General features: G+C 32.8%; 1 protein-coding gene across 1 annotated transcript; it reads left to right on the forward strand.

The window, feature by feature from the left end:
* The first annotated feature begins 673 nt into the window (after positions 1–673).
* LOC111424666 (involucrin) lies at positions 674–23,973 on the forward strand. Its single transcript, XM_023058682.2, has 3 exons — positions 674–1,075; positions 12,209–13,245; positions 23,152–23,973. Exons 1-3 carry the CDS (start codon positions 908–910, stop codon positions 23,525–23,527), a joined length of 1,581 nt encoding a protein of 526 aa, XP_022914450.2. The 5' UTR covers positions 674–907; the 3' UTR covers positions 23,528–23,973.
* Positions 23,974–24,726: the final 753 nt, after the last annotated feature.

A 24,726-nucleotide genomic window follows, 5' to 3' on the forward strand; every position in this document is an offset into this window, starting at 1 on the left:
ACGTTGGTAGCCCTGAAATATTGCCAACCTAAATTTTTAAATTAACAAAGCAATAAATTATCATAAAAACTGATTTATAAATTTATAATCAATGTTTATAATAGGAAATAATTACGCATTAGTATTGTCGTTACTACTTTTTAAAGAACAAGAGACAAATAAATCTTAATCTGACGTCATTTGTTAAGTGCTGAAGTTCTATAAGTAAGTATGCAGTTTTGGTTAATATATTTTAAAACATATTTAATAATTAAAATTAAACATTTTTTTAGTTTGTTTAATTATTTTTTTAAGTAACAAATGTATGCAAATATTTAGTGAAGCTTATATTTTAATAATTAGTTTCAACAAAAAGTTGTAGGTTCTACAGTATTAAATGATATTGATTGTAACGTTATATTGTAAGTACAATGATTCTTGTATGATAAATATAACTATTTTAAAGTCGGTAGGCATCTTAAATCACAATTTGAATATCCCCAATTCCCTTCCAACGCGCAAAAGCAATTATAGTGGGGTTAAGATTCAGAGGTAAAGTGGGAAAGCAAAAAGAAAATATCTGTCATCTCTATTTGTTTAGTGCTTCGTACACGTTCGTCTGTTTCATTTTAACCGTTCTTCCTTGCGGAATGCGAATTCCGTACGGATTGGTGTTCGGCGAAGGCAAGGTGGGCAAGGTTTACTTATTGGTGACCGTTTGGCAGATCGCTTGTGCAGCCCCGGGTGCTATGCCCTTTTTCTTCGTTTGGTTCTTGTAGAGCAACTCTCGGATGGACGAAACGAGTTTATCTTGTTATATTAATTATAGGGCGCGAAATGAAATGGGGCCACAAAGTATGTAAAAAAAGAAAGTTGTGAAAAATCGTGAGAAAGGAAAAGACTGCAAATTGGCTAACAGGTGAATATAATGGAGCCTGAACCTAAATTACCTCCGAGGGAGGGTCTCCCGAAAATTGGGAAGGTTCACGAAATGAGAAGGGAATGGTTGGTTCGTGAAGATGGGGCCCTTGCTTATCAACTTCAGTCTCAAGAATTTAATCAACATTTACAACATAATAAACACAAAAATGCTCAGGTATGTCTTTTAAATTTTGATCAATTTCATTTGAAAGTTTGTTTAAAAAGTGAGAGAATGTTTTCAAGTTTTTGTGTCATTTATATCCCTGGCAATAAAAACCTAAAGAAAGGTAGTACTAATACTAAGAAGGGTGATTCACCACATTGGTGTTTAAAGAATGTGTCCATATGGAGTTTATTTTCATTCTGTACAGTTCTTTGTTTAAATATATCTATCACATAGCTTTAATTAAAGCTATTGTAATATTTTGATTAATGTGACATGATTAATGTATTCTGAGCAAGTTTTGATAAACTTGGGTGATTCAAAAGTTAATTTCCAAACGTTTTATTGATGAAATTAGATACGTTTTTCAGTTCTTTTTTTGTAGAATGGGGATATAATTCTAAAGTTATCAAAACTTTTATCACAGTAATTAAAGCCAGTGCAATTCTGTGAAATAATGGTTAAAAATTCAAAATATCATGATTAGTAATTCTAGGTGTGGCTTAGTATTTAAACATTCACAAATTTCAAAAAAAACACCTATTTGCTATTTACAAATTATGTATCATAAATCATGAGTAAATAATAGAATTGAAAAACATGCTTTATCTGAAATTTGATAATTACGGATATGAGTGAGCACTCCTAAAGCATATTTTTCATAACATCTAAGAAATTTAAGTAATTATCACCAATACAGTGCGACCTCGATAATTTATACTAATCAAAACCATGGAGTAAGTAAATAATTCGGATTACTGAATCGAGACAATTTTTCTATTGAAAAGTGAAACATTTAATGCAAAACAAATAAAAAATAGTGTTTACATAAAGAGTTTCTTTTAATTTTTAACGCATTAAGGACCAGTGATAGAAATAATAGAAAAAATTCTAATTTTTTTGTCAATAAACCTTTATTTAGGTCTTTAGAAACAATCTTTAAAATATAGAATACAACATAATACATTTTGGTAGATTTTTTGAAATTAACACTTGATACACATAAAATACACAAAAATTGTGGAACCATGTCCTCTGGTGTATCTTAACTGTTGACACTAATAAGACTTCCTACAAGTTCCAAACTAAAATCCAACTGAGGAATTGGTTTGTCATTATATTGTTTGCCTGTGCATTTTTCAAGCATTTACTATGGCGGAGTTTAACATATTTATAAATGGCAACCACCATTTTTTCCCTGGTAATAGTATTTCAAATGTTCCGACAATATCAAATGGCAAATCTTTTATTCCACCGATAGTTTCTTCTAAATATCTTCCTCATTGGTCAAATGGGGTCATACACACTTATTAAATTTAGAGAAAATTTTTATGTCAAACGATATATGCAAGTATATGCATGAACACAAAGTAAAAGAAATATTTTGATCAATTTTATGTTTTGCGTAATTTGAAGTGAAAAATAGCAAATATTTAAACGAAATAATTTCGCGGCTTTTCTGTGACGTAGGAACCGCACTGCCTAAAACAAGTTAAATTGTCCGTTAGATGGCGCTTGCGGTGTGACAGTGTCAAAATAAAACCATGGATGTAATAGAGTGCCTCTATTACATCCATGAACAAAACATAATAAACATAACCTACAAACACTCTATCTCTTTTCAATACAACCTAAATGACGTTCATCTCTTTCTCGCATTTGAGCGGCTGGCAGGGGACGCAAAAGTGAGAATCGTACGTCATCAACGCGGGAATTTTAAAAGCTTAAATGGGTATATAAATTTTCAATAATTTTTTTAACAATGACTTTGTTCGAAAATATTTAAAAAAAAAATAACGGTAACTATATTTTTATATAAACTTTCAGAAAATATAATAAAAAAAAAATCGTGTATGGCCCCATTGTCAACTTCGTGTGAAACATAACCAATATCAATTACTTCGTTGAGATCAAGATCTTCAAAAATTGCTTCAAGTTAATTCAGCATTAAACGCCTTTTGAGATTATATTGATATTTGACCCTACTCTAAAGTCGCAAATATACCCTGACGCATATACAGGTGTCCCGAAACTCAACGTCAAGCGGGTACCGGGTGAGAGGCCAACCCATACCTGTTCTGGTAAAAATGAGAAAAAAATTCCATGTCTCTTAGTTATGTGGTAATAGACATAGTTTTGAAAATGTTAAAAATCGGTCCCGTACGTCATATCTTTAGGTACTACGGTCAGAAATGTTCGCAATTTAATAGTGATTTTTTTAATAATCTATTCCTTGTGAACCATGCTATTGTAGAAGTCACAAATCAAACAACAAAAGTCGTTAGTTTTGCAAAAAAAAAGTATTACTTTGATTGAGATAAGATTGAAAGAATTTATGTCTATTAAGTTTGACACACGATTTCTAAAAAAAGGAGTAGTACAACACGCTTGGCAAGTACTTTTAAAAGATGGTCTGTTTAGTCAAGTTTCCAAAATGGTACAACACTTGCTATTTTTCTTTTCCTAAAAAATATTATTGCCTGTTTTTCTGCAAAAAACATGTTATTTAAAAAATTCATACTTTTGTATGTTATTTGTATTTACTTTTTATTTCCTCTTAACTTTGTTAGAAGATGTCAAGATCTACGAACTACAAAATGTGGTTTCAACAAGATGGTTGCCCTTATGTCTTGCAAAAAGACTCTTTCAAATAAGGTTAACCTAAAGACAAAATTAAACAAACAAATTTATTTATTATTAATTTTATAGCATTATTTTCCTAAAACCAAGGCAAATGCACAAATTATTTGCCGTCGGCACTAATACAAGCTCTACATCGTCACAGAAAAGATTTTTACTAGTTGTGCAAATCTCTTTGGATTTGTTTCTTCTGCTGCTGTATAAATATTGTGGCTCAGTTCGGCAATATTTTCAATCGGTTTTTAATACACTGTTTCTTTTATGCAATCCTAATAAGAAAATCAAGGGGATTTAGACCCAGAGAATGAGGAGGCCACCTAATCGAACCACGACGCCCAATCCACCTTTCTGGGTATTCTGTATGCAATCCCGTACAGGACAAGCATAATGAGCTGGGCAACCATCATGTTGAAACCACATTTCTCTATAGATATTGAGTGGCACATCTTCTAATAAAGTTGTTGAATCATTTTGGAAGAAATACAAATAACATACGAAAGTATGAATTTTTTAAATAACGTGTTTTTGACAGAAAAACAGGCAATAATATTTTTTAGGAAAAGAAAAATGCCAAGTGTTATACCATTTTGGAATCTTGACTAAACAGGACATCTTTTAAAATAACTTGCTAAGGCTGTTGTACCACTCCTTTGTTTAGAAATCGTGTGTCAAACTTAATAGATATAAATTCTTTCAACCTTATCTCAATCAAACTAATACTTCTTTTTTGCAAAACTAATGACTTTTGTTGTTCGATTTGTGACTGCTATAGTAGCATGGTTTATTAGGAATACATTATTAAAAAAATCACTATTAAATTGCGAACATTTCTGACTGTAGTACCTAAAGATATGATGTACGGGAACGATTTTTAACATTTTTAAAAATATCTCTATTACCACTTAACTAAGAGATACACAATTTTTTTCTTATTTTTACCAGAACAGGTATGGGTTTGTCCTCTCACCCGGTGCCCGCTTGACGTTGAGTTTCGGGACACCCCTGTATGTATATTTACACCACTATAAAATTGTACATACCATTATAAAATGTTCTTGAGTCACAATATTGTGATGTACTCACTTTTCCACACTTATTACAAAAGTTATAATATTATATGTACATAGTAAACTTTTTTTAAGCATTACTTTGGAAAGATCAAAAAGGTATCAAAAATTATATTTGCGTAAACAATCTTTTTCTTTTCTTTACCTAAATTCAATAAACTATGTATTTAAATGTTTTATTTATTACTAGCAATAATATTCTCAATTTTATCGTAATTTGGGGCGTAAATGAAACCCGGCTTGTCGAATAATAGTATATTATTCAACAAGCGTATAATGGCGGCTGTTACCCACGAAGAAGAAGTTGCAACACGAGCGAGCGAAGCGAGCGAGTGTTGTAATCTGAGTGGGTAACATCCATTATACGCAAGTTGAATACTATACTTTATCTACAACTATTTAATTTTGAAAAAAAAATCAAAAAAACGAAAAAAAAATAAACTTGATAGACATTTCAGACATAACCTCAATATAAGAAAGCTGTCATTTCTGTTAATATTTTATTTTTTGATTAGTAGGCAGTGTCAGAAGTGTGGAATAATGGCCTCATTATTCAACACTTTGTCTGTCATGGGTAATGAGTGTCATTACCCGTCAAAAATCAATTGTATAACGAATAGATAATTCAATAGTTGTAGATAAACATAATTAAAATATACAGTCTGTCCGTAATGTGACGGATATAGACGATAAAATCATTATAAACGGTTTATGGAAAAATCCCTGAAACGGGTCTAAAGATTTAAATTTTTTGCAACTGTTTGGTGTAGATTTTAAATTTCTTCCGGCATTTTTAAGCGAGTTATGACGTCAGCGGTATTTTTTTCAAATGGCAATCCCCCATTTTTATTACGGAATATGAAAGAAGATTTTTTTCTGAATCTAGTACAGTCAATATTAATATTGCTTACATAAGAAAATTTTCGAGAAAAATTACTTTAAAGTTTAACTACTTCAGATTTGTTGACATGATGACAATAGCAGTAGCCATGAGTAACTATGGTAACCAATTATTTTAAACAATTTCCTAAGTGTGAAAAACTGATTTAGTAAGTAGTTGACCTCTTTAATACAACATAGCCTGATCGCCAACTCATTAGCCAAAGTATGGTGAGCCTAGCTGTGACTAAATTTAAACAACATAGCCATTTCTCGAAGTCTGACCTACTAAATGTTTCAAGGGAAGTTCAACAAATCGTGGTTTTGGCTGGGTAAGAAAACCCTCATGTTACTGTAAGGAGTATTGCGTCTAATTCGGACATTATAGTAAATCAACGCTTCATAAAATTTTAAAACCCGCAAAATATCATTCCCATAAGGTAAACCTGATTCACGAACAATGAATTGTAGTTTTTGCAATAACAATTTTGCAACGATGACGCAGACTTTGTCAAAAACATAATTTTTTCGATGAAGGGACATTTACATTGAGTGGACAAGTAAATAGACAAAGTTGTCGGTATTGCGCTACCCAAAATCCAAATTGGCCAAGAAAGTCGAACACCCAATATCCGCAAAAGATCCGCAAGAGATTCTTAGTGAGGAAACCTTAAGTGGAAAGAGATGTTTACATTTTTTCCAAGCGATGTCGTTCCTTCCATCCCGATAATGTTGACACAACTCAATTCCAACGGCAGTTATTCTAACAAGATGGCGCGCCACCACACTTCAAGAAGTTTTACTAAATCAGTTTTTGCCACTTAGGAAATTGTTTAAAATAATTGGTTACCATAGTTACTCATGGCTACTGCTATTTTTATCATTGTACAAATTTGAAGTAATTAAACTTTAAATTAATTTTTCTCGAAAATTTTCTTATCTAACCAATATTAATATTGACTGTACTAGATTCAGAAAAAAATCCTCTTTCATATTCCGTAATAAAAATGGGGGATTGCCATTTAAAAAAAATATCCATGACGTAATAACTCGTTTAAAAATGGCGGAAAAAATTTGAAAACTACACCAAAAAATTACAAAAAATTTAAATCTTTAGACCCGTTTCAGGGATTTTTCCATAAACCGTTTATTATGATTTTATCGCTTATATCCGTTACTTTACGGACACACTGTATATTATATTCTTTCTATTATAGATAGTAATTTTTAATGTTTATTTAATTAATAAACGACTCTGAATGCCACCCTAACCAACTATTTGCAGTCACGAAAACAACTTCAAACAAGTTTACGAATGTAATTCATATGTATATCTGCTGGTAGTTGCTAGGTCCCAATGTTGCGTTATCGCAACGTTCAATTTCAGAGTCACTTGGAAACTAGATTTTGTAAAAATAATTAGCTATTCCTTCACATAATTGTTCTGTGAAGTATGCTGTATAAGAAAAACATTCAGAATTAAAAAAAATCATATTAAGAGTTCCTTTTTACAATGTTTTTAAATTCATATTACCATGCTAAAAATTTCACCATTTTTGTTAATTTATATTTACGCTTAAAAGTTGAATTATCTATGATAAAAAATTGCAAAGGTGTGCTCAAATCCTTCTTAAACAAATAGTGTTGTTCATTCTTAACAGTCTGGTTCGTATTTTTTAACTCTTGACCTTCATTTTCACTCTCGTGTTCTTCATCTGTACCATCTATGTCTTCCAGTGGTAACAAATCTTTATCATTTGCAAACCAATTACGTACTTCCGCGTTCGCGAAATTCTGCTCAATGAGATCATTCATCGTGCGGTAGTTTACCTTTCAGTTGAGTCAGAGGAATCCGATCTTCAGCGTCGCATTAAGTATCTGGGTTGGTATTTTCCAATTTTGTGCCAGCACTTCTCTAAAACTTCGGAGAGACGTTTTCCCAAACATTTCATAGTACAGCAGATCTATTTCGTTATATAGGCTAAAAGATTTTTCTGCTAAATAATTTTGTCAGTCCAATGGCATTTTGGTCCATAGGCTGCAGAAGTGCAATATAATTAGGTGGAAAAATAATGTTGTAAATTGGTCATCCTCACTAGTTAGCTTTTCTATAAATAATTCCATGGATTGAGGCGTTTTTGATGAGCCATAAAAGAGCCATAAAAATGTCTAAGAAAATTGCTGTAGTCATCCATGCATTGGCGGATGATTTATATGTAATAGGTATATTTACGTTTTTAAAAGCACTCGAATTTTTTGCCTTTCCTGTCACTAACAATTATTAACAAGTAATTAACAACAACTTAAGAATAAATTCCAAACACAACTTCTTTCCGAATAAACCAACAGAAATTGCTTCAAGGATATTAACTAGCCTTTGCACAAATGAGCAAGAGATTACAATACCTTACATAGATTATATATCGGGTAGGCGGACCGACCAACTGTGCACCGCGACCCTAAGGATTTATTGTACCCCGATAGATATCGTTATCAAATTTCACCGTGCAGTCCAATGCTCTTAACGAACATTAATATCTTGCTCGGTGAAAGGTCATTCAGATCCTTCGGGGAGATAAACTGCGACCCAAAAATCGAAAATTTGATACAGTTAATCAGCACATAGTCGGCATTCAACATCGTCGGCTAGACCCAACAAGTTGAGGTGTACTTTTAATCGGCAGTGCCCAGTAATGACACCGATTAGAACTTTAATGCTGCTACGAGCACGTCCTAAAATATTCACGGGTTTGACAGTGTCGATGTTAATAAACACTTTAGCATGTCTCATTCCAGTAGAACTGGTCCACAGTAGGCGAAGTTCACCCCTCTCTTAAGAAGGATTATAACACCCTTGTCAATAGCAAATACTTTCGCCTGGAATACAGTACAGTACGCACCCAGGTTGTAAGCTTGCTTAATCCGAGGTTTCTCGTAGTATACTCCTACTCCGACCCCTTCCGGCATTTTTGATCCATCTGTGAACATGCAAATATCTGCCTGAACCAGATAATTTTCATTTCGATCCAGGATTGCCGTTCAGCAAGTACAATCTGGTATCGAGCATTAATAACTGATAGTGATCCCGCCAAATCTGACGGCATTATAATGTTTTCCGCAGCCCATTGGTAGGACATGTCGGAACAGTTTTAAGCAAATTGTTTAAATCTGTAAATGGTAGTTCTCTATATGAAAATGCAAAGGAGATAGGCCAAGCAGAACATCCATTGCTAGAGTTGGTGTTGTGCTTATCGCACCAGAGATTGCCAATGCGGCTACTCGTTGAATTCCTGAAAGTTTACTGATAACTGAAGTCTGTCGGACTTTCCTATACCAGTCTGCTGCTCCGTATGTGATCATAGGTCTAACCGTAGTCATATAGAGCGAGTACAGTCTTTCAGGGCTAAAACCCCAATTTTTTCCACAAAGATTGCGACAAGTCCACAAGGATAGTCTAGCTTTGTGCAAAACTCCCTGCAAATGTCCATTCCATGAGAGAGTTTTGTCTTGGATTATTCCTAGATATTTGACTTCCTTTGAGAAAGAAATTTCTTCACCTTGAATAGTTGTGCGCATTATTTCATCCAACTTTCGTCTGCTAGTGAAGGGCACAACAATTGTCTTTTGCGGGTTTATCGAGAGGAGACAGAGATATTCAACACTATTATGCAACTAAGTAATAGTAAATCGGAAGATTACTATAGAATGACAATATATATATTAAAATCTATTGTACATGTCATTGTCCAACCATTAAATACAGTAATCAACAACTGTTTTGAACAATTTATTTTCCTCAACGGATAATCCGAACAATTTTCGACCATAGCCATCTTACCAATTATGTCAGATATTTGAGTATTTGCTAAAAGCGCCTTCTGTCATATTTATATAAAGAAGATGTGTTTAGTAAAGACCAATATGGTTATGTGGGAAAATCCTCCACAACTAAAGCAATAATCGATCTACTTGAGAAAGTTATCAACGGTTTCAACGAGTCCAAAAAGTCTGGGTGCAGATGCTGGATTTAACAAATGCATTTCATTGCGTAAATCACGTAATACTGTTAAGTAAATGAAACAATTACGGTATAAGGCACCCGACGATTTCAATGTTTAAATCTTACTTGACAAACCGAAGACAACTGGCACAAAACGGTAATTGCAAGTCGAGTATTGAAAAGGTTGGGATTCGTGTGCCGCAGGAATCCATCTTGAAGTCAATTCTTGAAAATATCCAGTACTATAATGTTTTCAGACGATACAACTCCGGTTAACGAGGCGATTTCCAATGATAAGCTAAAAGAAGATGAAGTTTTTAGTCGGATGGCCGCTTTTAACTGGTTTAAAGCTAGTAGACTGCAATTGGATGAGAAAAATACACAAAGAATCGAGTTTCACACTAAATCCACTAATGCAACAACTGCCAAACTACTGGGAGTACTCCTAGAGAGTTGTCTGAAATGGAATGCACAGATACATGAAGTAGGAAAGAAACTCATTGCAGTAGTTTTCCAGCTAAGAACAGTGATGAGATTGACAGATCGACATACACAATGGTTATGTATTACTCGAATTTTCAAAACATTATGTCTTATAGTGTGTTGTTCTGAGGAAGTTCCCCAGCAGCTGAACGAATATTTATAATACAAAAAGGAGTAGTCAGGGCGTCGATGAATGCAAATCAAATGGAGAGCTGTAAACCATTGTTCAAAGAATTAAAAATAATGACTGTCTATTCGCTAGCTCTAAAGTTATCATTTCCATAGGTTTCAGTATAAAACTGTTTTGCTTTGGCAGATAAAATTTCATAGGAAATTGGAATGTGTCTTGATCGTTGTGTATAAAACCATGTATACAAATGAGTTTCCATTTTTCTGACACCAGGACCGGAATCACATTTAGCAATAAATCTAAAAGAAATTCCATAGTAAATGTCCAAAATCATCTTTAAAATAAATTAAACATACCTTTTCAGCTTCTTTTTACTCTTTTTTATATCGGATATTGTTGATGTTCCTACTCTGTATTCACTTACCAACACTTTTCCACTTTCACCACGAACTAGTCTTCCTAATATGTTAAATGGTGGTTATAATTCACATTATTATTATGCAATTGCAAATACGATGGAGTTGCTATGCAAAGTATGACTAATATGTTTGTAATTCATTATTGTTTTTGATATATTCTTGAATAAAGAATATGCTGAAATACTTTGAATGAAAAAGAAACAAGAAATAACCTCAAATAAAATTAAGTAATGAAAAGGGAAAATCCGAATGAGTGGGAAAAACTATTACAATGGTGTCAGAAAAGATACTCTTTTCTCAGACACTACTTGCTTATTCTTAGAGGCGAAAGGAATTTTTCCACACAGAATACGGTAACTCTACATGAAAAGTCCTAACTACAAGAACTCGGATTATCCTTCCAAAATGCTGAAAATATTTAAGGGTTTATAAAACAGCCTTAAATTAGTACTAGAAGATGGAAATATCCAATTTTGCTCCGGGAAGAAAAGGACACAAATATCTTTTATTCCCATGTCACTATGATCTCAAAGTGCAAGTCAAAAAAATAGGACAAATTTCTATCGTTTGGTGCAACGAATGTTTTTGAAGAGTTTCTATTAGGAATGGAAAGTAGGTACATATTACAGAATATTTAATAGCCATGATGTATATAAGTGGACACTCAAAAAATTCCTCGTTAATCATGTCAATGTTTGGTGACAACTTCAGCTTAAATGTCTGAGTAAGATTAGTTGGTAATAAGTAAGGTCCTTTATTGTTCCGTGTCGATTAGGAGAAGAAGAATATATAAGATTTTTAGATAATTAGCTTTCTGAATTACTTCACTGTCTACAGATAGTTCAGAAATGTTTAATGTAGTGCAAGAATGGAGGCTGCTTTAAACCAATTTCTGACAGAAAGTTTCAACAAATTGGTGAATTGGTGCTAGAAATAATGTGCCAAAAACAAGATTAAGTGACGGAGAAGGATCTTTGAAATAGTTAATAGTTTTCAAAAAGAATGGCAGCAATGTTAACTCTTTCCTGCACCATGTAGCAGAGTTGCGACTCTGCTACATGGTCGGCATTTTTACCGACGTTGTCCGATCCCTAGATTCCACCGTTTCCGATCCTGCCACTTGTCCTCATTGAGATTCCTATCACTCATCGCTCTTCTAAGTTCCTCTGCCCAGCTCTTCTTGGGTATTCCTCTCGCTCTTCATTGCTTTTTTCGGTAATCTGACATCCGGCATTTGTTGTACATGGCCATAACATATAAATTAATTTTTCTCAATATCTTTCATTGCTGTCTCTTACTGAATCTTTATTCTTGAACATGTCCGAATAATTACACTATATGAAGAAATTGTAGAACTTTACTATTTCATAATTTGATCTGTTTTTCTACGAAGAATTATAAGAATCTTCGTTTTTTTATTATTATTTAACTTAAAAGTATACTTATTAAATGAATGAAATTTGAATGGATGCATTTAAATAATTTATATATTTTAAAGGCTTTGAATTTTCTATTTAATTTAATTAGGTACGTGAAGATTTTCCGTGTGCATTAGATGAACAATTACGTGAGCAAAGATTAGCAGAGCAGGCTGCCGCTGTTTATCACAAAATGCTTCAAGAGCAAGAAGAAGTTGATAATCAAATAGCGCGAGATTTGGCAGAAAAGTTAGAAAAAGAAGAACGCATGAAACGGAGACAATTAGAAAAAAAAGACGAAAACGTAGCGAAGCTGTTATCGAAAGATTCTCCAAAGCGACACCCACCTCCACCAAAGTTGCCTGAAAAATCACCTCATCGTCCTGATAAAACTAACTATTTTGCAAATTTACCATCAAACATTCCTCGAAAAGCCCTTCAAATGCCATTACCGAACGAAATGCGACTACAAATAAGAGAGGAATACATGACACCCGAAGATTGTATAGAATTATACACCGAACCATACGATAACCATAATAAAAATACAATTCCAAATCAGCAAGCGATTATATCGAACCACTTCGAACGTTTAGATTTACAAGAAATTGGTGTCCCAATTGATGAAATAACCGAAAGAAAAATTCAAGAGGAACGGGACGCCGAATTGGCTCGACAACTTCAAGAACAAGAAGGTGCGGCCGAAGAAATTTTATTAAATCGTGACAGAATGTTAGCGATTGAAGCGAGAGACAAAGAATTAGCAAAGATGTTACAAGAACGTGAACGAGCCAAAGTGAAACGAGCTAGAGAGCGGGCCAAACAGAAGGCTCACGCGAAGAAACAGATGGAAGAACATCAACAAAAACTCGACACCAATCAGTTATTGCCGGACGATTCATATGCGTTTCCGGCGGATTTAATTCCTCATCGTGGGCAACCGCCCGTTTTTATGCCACAAAAAAGTGTTCTGGAGGAGGATAGTTATAGCAATCCACTAGATGTACTTCATCAAGAGGTAAGGTATTCGCCACAAAAGAGTTTTGATGGCAGAATTCAGAACGGCGTTAAGAATTTGAAGTATAACGATAAAGTGCTGGGTGATGAGGTGCCTCCTCCTTGTAGACCTACTCAATTAGATTTAAGGTAAGTTTCTGAATATAGTAATTTATAAAACTTAAAAGTTAGTCTTAATTTGCAAAATTCATTACGACTTATACCAGTTTTTTAAGTAGATTTCTGTAAAACATTTTTGTATTAAATAATGCAATGTATGTACAGGATGGTTCAAATTAGATGTCCAAATAGGCTAACTCGGAAACTATAAGAGTTAGAAAAATGTAGCTTACATGTCATGATCTCGTTTTTCGAGAAACTGCTAATGCCGAAAACCTCATAGTGCTATCGTCTTTTGTTTTTCCGTTAGAGGCCAAAATTGAAAATATCGTAAAATCAGCAAGTACAATTATCTTGGTTATTATTATAGGTTGAGTATTATAACTAAAACATTATATGGACACTTTTTTACAGAGAATTTGATGACGTAGTCAAAAACATTTTTTCGGTTTTAGATTTTGAGATATCATAACAATTTTCATATTTTTAAATGGAAACAACCACTGATTATTCGCTTATTAAATTCATTATTTTTTTCTGATTACAAAAATATAGGGTTTGACAGGTCTATTTCTTATTGGGCGCGTTCACCAGAGAATTCCGTTTACGTTGGCAAACGCAAACGGGTTACGATTGCGGTGGTGATTGGTGAACGGCCAATGTTTCTATAGACATATGGCTTGATAACAACAGATGGCGCTTTAATGACATTTATTTACAATTTTAATTCATTTATAGGTTTTCAAAGATAGTATACACTAACCCATTAAATAAATAATTTCGGGCTTCTGCCATTCTTTTTTGTTGATTTTAAATTTAAGATGACACCAAACACCGTTTGCGTTTGCTAACGGAAAAATCTTACGATTGATAAAATGACGGCCGTTTACCAAACACGTTTGAAGTTAGCGTTGCGTTCACCCATAGATTAAATAAATATATATACTTATATAGATGGCGTGTTCTCCACCTTTAAAAAAAAATCTTTCAAATTTGATTTCCTTGTTTTTTGAAAACTGCATGATAAAATTAAACAGAAACAATTTTCGCTTATAGCTAATTTGTTTCTGCAAAATTTCAACATACACAGTTATCAAAAGACAATTATATAGTGTAACAGGTATTATAATGTTAATAATAAAACAAAATTTGATAATAGTTATTTATATTACAAGTGGGCTAGAAACATAATTACAGTACGAGTGTGGAGAATTGCACGACGAGGTCGTAGACCGAGTCGTGTAATCACACGAGTGATATGCATTTTGTGATATGCATATGTGATATGCATTTTATCTACGACTGCTAAAAATTACTAAAAAATCAATTTCTTTAGAAAAGTCTATTTGACATTTATAAAAATATTTGATGATGACAAAAATGATTGTTGACAATTTTGAATTGTCAGTTTCATTCAGTTTCAGTCAGATCTGGAATAAGTGTTTTGAAATGTAAAAACATAATAATTAATGTTTATAATAAATAGTATTGTTTCTCTGTAAGTAGATAGCACTTTTTCTTTTGTATTGTTGCTCGTTTCAATAAATTAAGTCTGTTCTGATTAGGCTAAAAATGCGTTACGTAATGAAACCAGTGCGGTAGTGAACTTCATTACGTAACTCTAATCATCTCAAATGAGTGCGGTAATGATGACTTATCCAAGCAGTCGTAGATAAAATAAATTACATACAAGTAATAGTATATTATTCAACAAGCGTATAATGGCGGCTGTTACCCATGAAGAAGAAGTTGCAACACGAGCGAGCGAAGCGGGCGAGTGTTGTAATCTGAGTGGGTAACATCCATTATACGCAAGTTGAAAACTATACTTTATCTACAACTATTTAATTTTGAAAAAAAAATCAAAAAAACGAAAAAAAAATAAACTTGATAGACATTTCAGACATAACCTCAATATAAGAAAGCTGTCATTTCTGTTAATATTTTATTTTTTGATTAGTAGGCAGTGTCAGAAGTGTGGAATAATGGCCTCATTATTCAACACTTTGTCTGTCATGGGTAATGAGTGTCATTACCCGTCAAAAATCAATTGTATAACGAATAGATAATTCAATAGTTGTAGATAAAACAACAAAATAAAAAAACATATAAAATGAAGTAAAAAAAGTATGTAATAAAAAACTATAATTAAATTACAAAATTATTTTTTAAATAAGCACAATTCACTTGATTGTTTGGAAAAAGACATCATCAAGTGCATCAACCCCCGATTTTTTTAAATGTAAAGAAAAATACAAAGAATTATTAAGGCGAGTTTTGAATAAAAAAATGGGCATTAAATCATAGATGTGCCCTTTTCTAAATAACCTATTCAATTAACAAAAAAATTAAAATTAAAATAGGAGAATTAAATTTGTAGCTATTTTTTGTACCATTTTGAAACTAAAACGAAATAAAAATTATACAAAATAAAACTAAAATAATATAAAAAATATAAGCTAAAAAACATCAACCTTAATTGTTCTTTTAGTTGCTCACTTCATTAATCAATCTTAACATTAACAATACTTTCCTTTTCAATCTTCTTGTCACTCACTTGTCACTATTCGTTATAAATAAACTACAAGCCTGCTATAAATAGTTTATAGATTATTTCCTAGACAACTAAAAATCAAAAATGTGAACATTAATTCAATCGGTAAAGAAGCTGTTCTTGTGTTGTATGCTATCAGCGCCAAAGGTATCACGGGTCACAACTAAATTTATTATTGACGCATGCTTATATGTGGAATTAACACAGCATGTGTTTACCAGAAATGTTGCCAACAGTTTGGTCTCCGTTTGCAAACGTTGACAGTTGGTGAACGGCGCGACCAACATTGTTTTAGAATAAAGCTAAAAATAAACTTTTCTTTTAGTGTTGTCGAAGAAATTAAATTTACAGATATATTTGTTGAACTATTTAATTTATATATGTTTTACACATAAGTTGGAATAGATTGCGTTATTTCACATTTTTTATAGTAGACGCCACGAGAGCTGGCAGTAAATCGTCGTTTTCCGCTCTTACAAATGCCCTACGTAGTTCACAAACCGCTAGAGAGTAATGTGTGTTAGAAAGAGATGGCATTAGTTTAATATGTTTGCTGTACAATTCAAATGGCCACGTCGATAAAGTACGTCTGTTCTTCTAAGGGATGTAACTCTATAATTATAACCTCAAATCGAAACGTCTTGTGAGCGTTGTCATGAATCTGTTAGTGTATTCACAAGCCGAAAATGCTTTGTTTGAAAGGAAAATCATTAAATAATAGCTTTGTTCGTTGGGACTGCACTACTTGCACTCACTTGCACTATGCAGTTTAGTGCAGATGTTGTGTGTTCGTTGGGGATACTGCAGTTTAGTGCAGTTGCACTCATACTGTTCGTTGGGCCAGATGCAGTGCAATTTAGTGCAGTCGGTGCAAGTTAGTGCAGATTTTATTGCACCTGCTTTCGATTAAGTTCAATAAGTGCAGTGTAACTAAAATGGCGGAATATTTAAAAACGTGTTTTGTAATAATTAATATTAATATTAAATATTAAGAAATAAAACCTTATAATAATTAATATTTGTTGTATTAGAGAACACAGTATATTCAATCCCAGTAGAGGCAGTAGAAAACTACCCCTACTTTTTTGGTGGCTGGGGTTAACTACCCTCACCACCCCAAATTTTTTTTGCAAGTACTGCTTATTAATTTTGGTGCAATTTAGCATGTGATTTCTTTATACGTTAAATAGTACTTTTGAAAGAACTAATAATGGTTAGTAGTTTGGTATACAAAATATATTTCGCTAATAATTGAAAAAAATAAAAAATAATAATAATTGATGAATACTAAAAAAACGCTACTAAAAAAAACATTCTGCGATAATTTCATTTTCCACGAGTATTTCGCTGACAATCTCCTGTTCGTCCATTTCAAATATTATACACTTTTTTTTATAAAAATCTGTTCGTTGGGACCACGGTTTATACACTTTTCTGACATGCACTAAGTTGACATGACATTGCACTGAATTACACTTCACTGCACTATGACGTCATACGAGTGCCATGTCGTGCAGAGTAGTGCAGTCCCAACGAACAAAGCTAATATCTTTAACAATGTTTGACACAAGGTTTATAGAACATAAGGGTACCTCATTCCCTATGCCCCTGTAGTATCGATTATTACCCCGCAAATTGACGTCACTGGTTCGATACAGTCAGAATAAAAGGCAGCCTATACGTGCCTATACTGTGGTACAGTCTATATAAAATATTTAAACCTCGCATCGTGTTGTGGGTGTTGTGTTGTTCGTAGAACCAGCTACGTCACTGACCCACCTTGCCTCTCAGAGGAGGAGAATCGGTATTGGGTAACCTTATGTTCTATAGACCTTGTGTTTGACATATAACCTCCATTACTAACATAACCTACATTTAAATGTATGTGGTGAAATAATCTAAGTCGTACGTCCATATCTTGATTCATACCGTTTTTAAGCGATCTGTCACTGCCAGCTGGTTTGCCGCCATTTTGGCTCGAAAGTCAAGCGGGAAATTTAAAACTATGTCGTTTTGTTGATAAAATTACGCAGTTTCCTTTCTTTTTTTTCTCATGGTACTCTGAAGAGTCGAAAGCTCTTCTTACTGCTATTTTTGCAACTCCAAAGGCAACAAGACAGCAAAATTTTTGTAAATAAGTGGTGAGATGCAGTGACAAGTTGTCAAACCGCCATTTTGGCTATACCTGTCGAACCCTATATTTTTGTAATCAGAAAAAAATAACGAATTTAATAAGCGAATAATCAGTGGTTGTTTCCATTTAAAAAAATGAAAATTATCATGATATCTCAAAATCTAAAACCGAAAAAATTCTTTTGACTACGTCATCAAATTCTCTGTAAAAAAGTGTCCATATAATTGCACTTACTGGTTTTACGATATTTTCAATTTTGGCCTCTAAGGCAAAAGTAAAAGACGATAGCGCTATGAGGTTTTCGGCATTAACAGTTTCTCGAAAAACGAAATCATGACATGTAAGCTACTTTTTTCCTAACTCTTATAGTTTCCGAGTTAGCCTATTCGGACATCGAATTTGAACCACCCTGTACATAAAAGACAACGGCTTAAAATATTCTGATTGATCAAATTTGAGAGTTTTTACTTCAAAACAGATTAAACACAAAATTTTTAGTAGCACAAATATTTGGTCGTTTTAAAACACAGTAAAAATGTCGATTAATTTTATCTTTGAAATTGTTTATTTTATTCCACTTCATTTTATCTGAAGAGAAGTGGAAAACTACGAACATTTTGTAACAAACTCAATATAGAAAAAAACACACGTTTTTAAAATGTTCGTAAATTAAAGTACACGAAAACATTACACTTACAAGGAAAGTGTCACAACTGTGCCTCACCGATTTTGATGAAATTTGATACAGTCATAGAATGGACTAAAATCTCGTCATTTTTATACGTGCAGTAATCGCTTCTGGGGCGTGTTATAGGGGTTGAAAGTTGGGGGAAAATGTGCTTTTCGGTTATATTTTGAAAACGAAAAATGCTGTCAAAATTTGGTAAATTAAAATTAATATTGATTTTTAAAAAGCTTTCTTTTGATGTATCACATATATACCACAGTGTGAAAAGGGGCGAACTGCCCTTATTTTTTCAATTTAACAAATTATTTAACAATCACCCTATCGATTTTAATGGCGTTAAATATACCTGTAGTACGTTCAAAAATATGAATTATGTTTTTTCCCATTTGTCTTAAACCCAGTGAAGTTACGGGGGTTAACACGTACCACTTTTACACCACTTTTTGTAAGAATAATGTGATAAAACTGTCAGGTATTTAGAAAATATTTTAAATAAAACCGTAAATTAGTCGAATAGCAAAATGTTTAGTGTAAAGTAAGACACATACGACATTTAGAGGTAGTTGGAGTTACTACCCCCTTAAGGGGGTGTCACCTTGGAGATCCGACAATAAAGATAACTTTAAGATCTTTTGCAATGAGGGCAAAAAGTTTTTAAAAGTGGCTTGTGGGGCTTTAATAAGCAGCTAAAGTTATTGAAATTTCACCCGTTAGATGTCTGCAGATGTCGTGCAGGGTCAATTCATGTGCAGGATTTCTCCTAAACCGGAAGTCGTATAATCAAATTTCGAGTACGATAAAAAATATTCATATTTGACGAAATGGTGCCGATTTTACAAGAAATGTCATATTTATTGATAGAAAACATACAAAAAGAATGATTCTAAATTGACAACTTTTGATACATCGAAAAACGGCTACGTACCTTTCTAGAGTAAGATGATACAAGTTTAACAAAATTTGGAAGGTAGGAAAAATATAGTTTTCAGAAAAAGACATTTAAAGTTGACAGGAACACCAGGAGTCGGCACCGAGAGCGCTTCCAGACAGAAAAGCTTTCCGCAAATTTTTCTGTCAATTGTGTAAGGGTTAGAAGTTAGGGGTAGTTTCTTATAATAAATGTTTAAAACTGTTAAATTTACTTTTATTCTACATATTGGTGGCAAAAATTAAAGTCGTAGAAAAAATGTTTTTTTGTAATTCGCGACGGTAACGAAAGCTCTAACAGTACTCAAACGAGTGCTGTAATGAGACTCCTTACAGCATCCGATGCTGTAATGAGATTTTAGTAACATTTTATGGAACCAGTTCAAGTTGGCGACATTGGGTCATTAATTTTTCTAGTTGTCAATGTGACAATTATTATCTATGGATGTTTAAACACGTTCTTAGCATCGAATACAAGGTCCACAATGATGAGGACATTGAACACTGAGCAATTTCTCTTATTTTGGGAGGTGTACATGAAACATTTTTTCAGGTGAATACATTTTGTGTTTTGACAGTTTCTAATTGTCAATTCAAATTTCTATTTTCAAGTGTTACGGTGTTACCAAGTGCTGCATACCTATTTCCCTACATTGTCAAAGTTTTTTTTATTTTTGTTAAAAAAAAGGATAAAAACGCGAATTACAAAAAATAGCATAAAAAACACGTTTCATAAGACTTAAAGCACTTATTCATTAAAAAACTCGTGGCTTCGCCACTCGTTTTTCAACTTGAATTCGTGCATTTCAAGCGTGTCTTACGAAACTTGTTTTTTAATATACTATTGTCGCCCACCGGCAGTAAAACCATTCTTTATGCTATACATTTGCGGTAGTAAAGTGACACTTTCTGCTACTGTCTAGTAAACTGTGCATTTAGCGGTAGGTAAAGTACTTTTTGTAATTCGCGACAGTAATGAAAGCTATGACAGTACTCAAACGGGTGCTGTAATGAGACTCCTTACAGCATCCGATGCTGTAATGAGATTTTCGTAACATTTTATGGAACCAGTTCAAGTTGGTGACATTGGGTCATTTATTATTCTAGTAGTCAATGTGACAATTTTTGTCTATGGATGTTTAAACACGTTCTTAACATCGAATACAAGGTCCACAATGATGAGGACAATTTCTATTATTTTGGGAGGTGTACATGAAACATTTTTTTCAGGTGAATACATTTTGTGTTTTGACAATTTCTAATTGTCAATTCAAATTTCTATTTTCAAGTGTTACGGTGTTACCAACTGCTGCATACCTATTTCCCTACATTGTCAAAATTTGTTTTATTTTTGTTTAAAAAAAAGCATAAAAACGCGAATTACAAAACATAGCATAAAAAACACGTTTCATAAGACTTAAAGCAAACTCGTTTTTAAACTTGAATTTGTGCATTTTAAGCGTCTTATGCTTAACTAGTTTTCTAATATACTATTACCTGTCATAAATTTTGTTAAACGCATTAAAAAAGGCTTCCGTTTTTTGTACGGAGCTATTTTCGAACCAGTTACCTCCTACTTGAAAGCGCACTTTCCATTCCACTATACTATACTTGATACGTAGTGTAACTTTACCGAGGTATATTAACAAAACAAATCGTTTGTCACATGCCATATAACTTATAAGTTACAATATCTTCATATCGTTAAATTTTGAGGTTGGCGATCAAATGTTGTATGCAACACGTCAACAAAATGTCTTTATGGAACTCGCCTGTTACTCGTTTCACTCGCTTCGCTTGTTCGACTCGCAAAATCAGATTCGTTCGATAAAAAATCACTTTGCTGACTTGGTACATAAATAACTATTATTTCATATTGTCATATCACACAGCCGATAAGTGTTACTAAGCAACACTTACCAGCCTGTTTCAATATAAATTCAATATAAACAAACTGTAGCAACACCGTTGCCAAAGAAAAAAAGGTGTTAAAACATGTTATTTTTAACTATTGAAATAAGTAAATGTTTTACATCCTAATTGCTGTTTAACCGGACTCGACAGTTTGAAATAAAATGTTATACGATACACGTCCGGTAGGTCTTATAACAGTACAATTTATAGATATTACGGACGGGGCGACGAAAGAGCCAAGTCTGGAATATCTAAAAGAGTCGTTTACCGGACTTATAATGTAAATAACTATACACATAAGGGGATTTTCAAAATGATCTGGCCTCTCCTCTACATATCCATTTGCAAACCGTGCGTATTTAAAAACATTTATAAACCGAGGGTAAAAGAACTTCTTATGCGTTAGGGACTACAGTTTTAATACCTTATTCCTGTCATGTAAAATTGCCATACTGCTATAATTTAATCTTAGAATCTTGTAATAAAACCATATTCTGGAACCAAATACATCTAGGGGCTGTATTTGATCGGCTGTCCCTGCAGGTATAGATAAGTGTTTAAAATTAGTTGTGTACATTGCCAATAACTTCAGGAAAATGGCCATTCCAAGAATCCAATAGTACTAATTTGAAACCAGTGTTTGGAAAATATTCATTTTGTAGTTTTGCTGTCTGTATCTGAACGCCTAGTAGACGCATAACGAAAACAATTCTACGATTTACTTCAAAGCCAGTGTTGAGTAGCGGACCTGAATTTATGGCTCTTCGACCACAGCGACGAAGGAAAACGAATTTTAACATGAGACCTCTTGATCTATCTTCTTCCAATTGCATGGTGTCTTTACTTTCGTGACAAATAACGATGTTAGGTAACGTAGTGAACAAACAAACTAACGTAGTTTCTAGTAAACATGGTAAACAACTCTATCAAACGATATGCAATGAAAACTTTTTTTTTGCACTTACAGAATATCTAGCAATTTCTACTGCTTCTTCTTCTTTGACAAACTGATTACCTTGAAAACAAAGTTTTCGCAGCCTGTTTTTAAATAATTCCAAAAAAATGAGGGTGGTTCCTCCCCTTTTACCCTGTGGTATATTATGTGATACAACAAAGGAAAGATTTTAAAAAAAAGCATACATTTTCACGTAACTTTCAAACCCTAAAACTCGCCCCAGGGGCTTTTACCGTATTTATAAAAGTAGACGTAACCTTGTTTTGGTCCATTCTAAATTCTATACCAAATTTCATAGAAATCGGCGTACAGTTGGGACACTTTCCTGGTAAGTTATAATTATTTTTACGACAGTAGTACTCTAATTGCCTGCTCTAATTACAAGTTTAATTGGAAACATTATACTATGTTTCGAGAAAAACAAAAACGAGGGCAATGTTTTGATTATAAAGCTCAATTTTAATCGAATTTAAATTTTAATCGAAATGATCGTTTATTTTTTGTATTGTTGAAGTAAGAGAAATTGCACTCAGTAACTAACTTTCTTAGTTAGACCAATGTGTTATCACACGAAACCAAATTTTAAACAAAATGTTTTAATTAATTAAAAAGTTTAAAATATTAAAAAGATTCTGTTTTTCTGCTTCATGAATTAATTGATTTTTGGTTCAATGTGGATATATTCAACGAATTTTGTTTTATTATTGTTTTTTTATCACGGAGGTTTTTATTTACAACAAATTAATGTTGTTTCTTTTGTTCAGATCACCATTAAACCGAATAAGTAAACCTCGAATGCCCGATCCGGAACCTTGCTCAGATAATACATCAGCTCAAACAATTCCGTCCCAACAACTTGTTAATATAGCGATGGCGATTGATCCAACGTATCCAAGAAATAAAGGGTATCAATCATCGCCAAGTTACGACACTACCTCAAGTACAATTACAACGACGAGTAGTAGTACCACATCCAGTAGTAGTCCTGGAGTAGCGTTGCCACCGCCGGATATTTCAGAATTAGTGGAGGGCAATTCGAGTCCAGTTCCTCCATACATGCCCATACAAGGTCAACGCAGAACATCTTCACTCGAAAAGAAGCAAAAGAAGAAAAATAAAGATGGTTGTAGACAACAATAAAAATAAATTTGTATACAGATAATTTTTTTTAAGGTACGGTATTTTTTTTTAACTTTGAAATAGGGGTTTAAAAATAAGATATGACTAACTGCCAAAGGTTTTTTTAATGGGAAGAAATCAAAGTCTTTTTAAAGAAATGCCTTTTTTTTGTATTGTGTGTGATACTTTTTTGCATTTATTGATATTTGGAATATGAAAATGATATTTCGTTGAACCGTTTAGATTATCTCTGAATCAAAGTGTTCAGCTGTGCCTCTCGTTTATTCCGTATATTTGTATTCGATGGGTACAATTGGATTTAATTAGAAAAGGTGATGGATCTGTGCATATCTGAATTCTTCACAAGTTTATTACGAATCTATTTTTTAAAAGAAAGTATTTTTTGTAATCTCTTTTTGTATGTTTATGCATATAAAAACTTATTTAATAAATGTTTTTTGAGTTTATTTTTGTTGTTAATACCCTTAAATATGTTGAATTATTTTAAATATATATGTAAAAATAGAATAAATTAATTGATGGGAGAATTATTTATTACAACAAAAACTCTAAGTGAAAATGAAGTTTTTATATAAAAAGTATTTAAAAAATATTCTCTAGTGAAGTTGCGCATGATTCATGATTTAAATTGTCCTTCATGTTTGAAAAAGCATTACTTAATGTAATTCAGCATCATAATTAACCTATTCCGTTCTATTAATATACAAATTCCGGATGTTTTATATAAAATAAATTGGTCAGGTCTTTTCGTAAATTACCACCTTTCGTTGCACAATATATATTTGATAAATTGTTTGTATAAACGCTTTATAGTTGATGAACAAGATAGTTCATCAATATTCAAAGGATATAACAAGAATTCAATATAATTGTTATGTAAATTTCATAAATAATTGTGTCATTTGTAAAACGCAAAAATTATCTGCACGCTTTTACTAAGAATTCTTTTACCTGTTTGATGTTTATTCAGCGAAAAATGACGTGTAAAAAACCGATATTGCGGAAATGTAATATAAACGTTTAGCAAGTATTCTTGCAACAGTTTTCCTCTAATATTTCGTTCGTTTACAAACAAACAGATAAAAGATCGAGTTCTATTAAAATGTTACTTAAAAGTTGATGAGCGTGAAATTATGAGAAAGTTTTGAACCAATAAATAGCCTAACCTGATATTTAACTAACCATGAAAAAACCGTTGT

This window comes from Onthophagus taurus, chromosome 1 (genome assembly GCF_036711975.1).
Source record: "Onthophagus taurus isolate NC chromosome 1, IU_Otau_3.0, whole genome shotgun sequence".
In the NCBI taxonomy this organism is placed as follows: Eukaryota; Metazoa; Arthropoda; class Insecta; order Coleoptera; family Scarabaeidae; genus Onthophagus; species Onthophagus taurus.

Excerpts from the sequence above, each read along its gene's own strand:
- LOC111424666 (XM_023058682.2), top strand. The coding sequence starts at position 908 with ATGGAGCCTGAACCTAAATTACCTCCGAGGGAGGGTCTCCCGAAAATT. Across the intron at positions 1,076-12,208 it reads ATAAACACAAAAATGCTCAG|GTACGTGAAGATTTTCCGTG; the intron begins GTATGTCTTTTA and ends TAATTTAATTAG. Across the intron at positions 13,246-23,151 it reads CCTACTCAATTAGATTTAAG|ATCACCATTAAACCGAATAA; the intron begins GTAAGTTTCTGA and ends TCTTTTGTTCAG.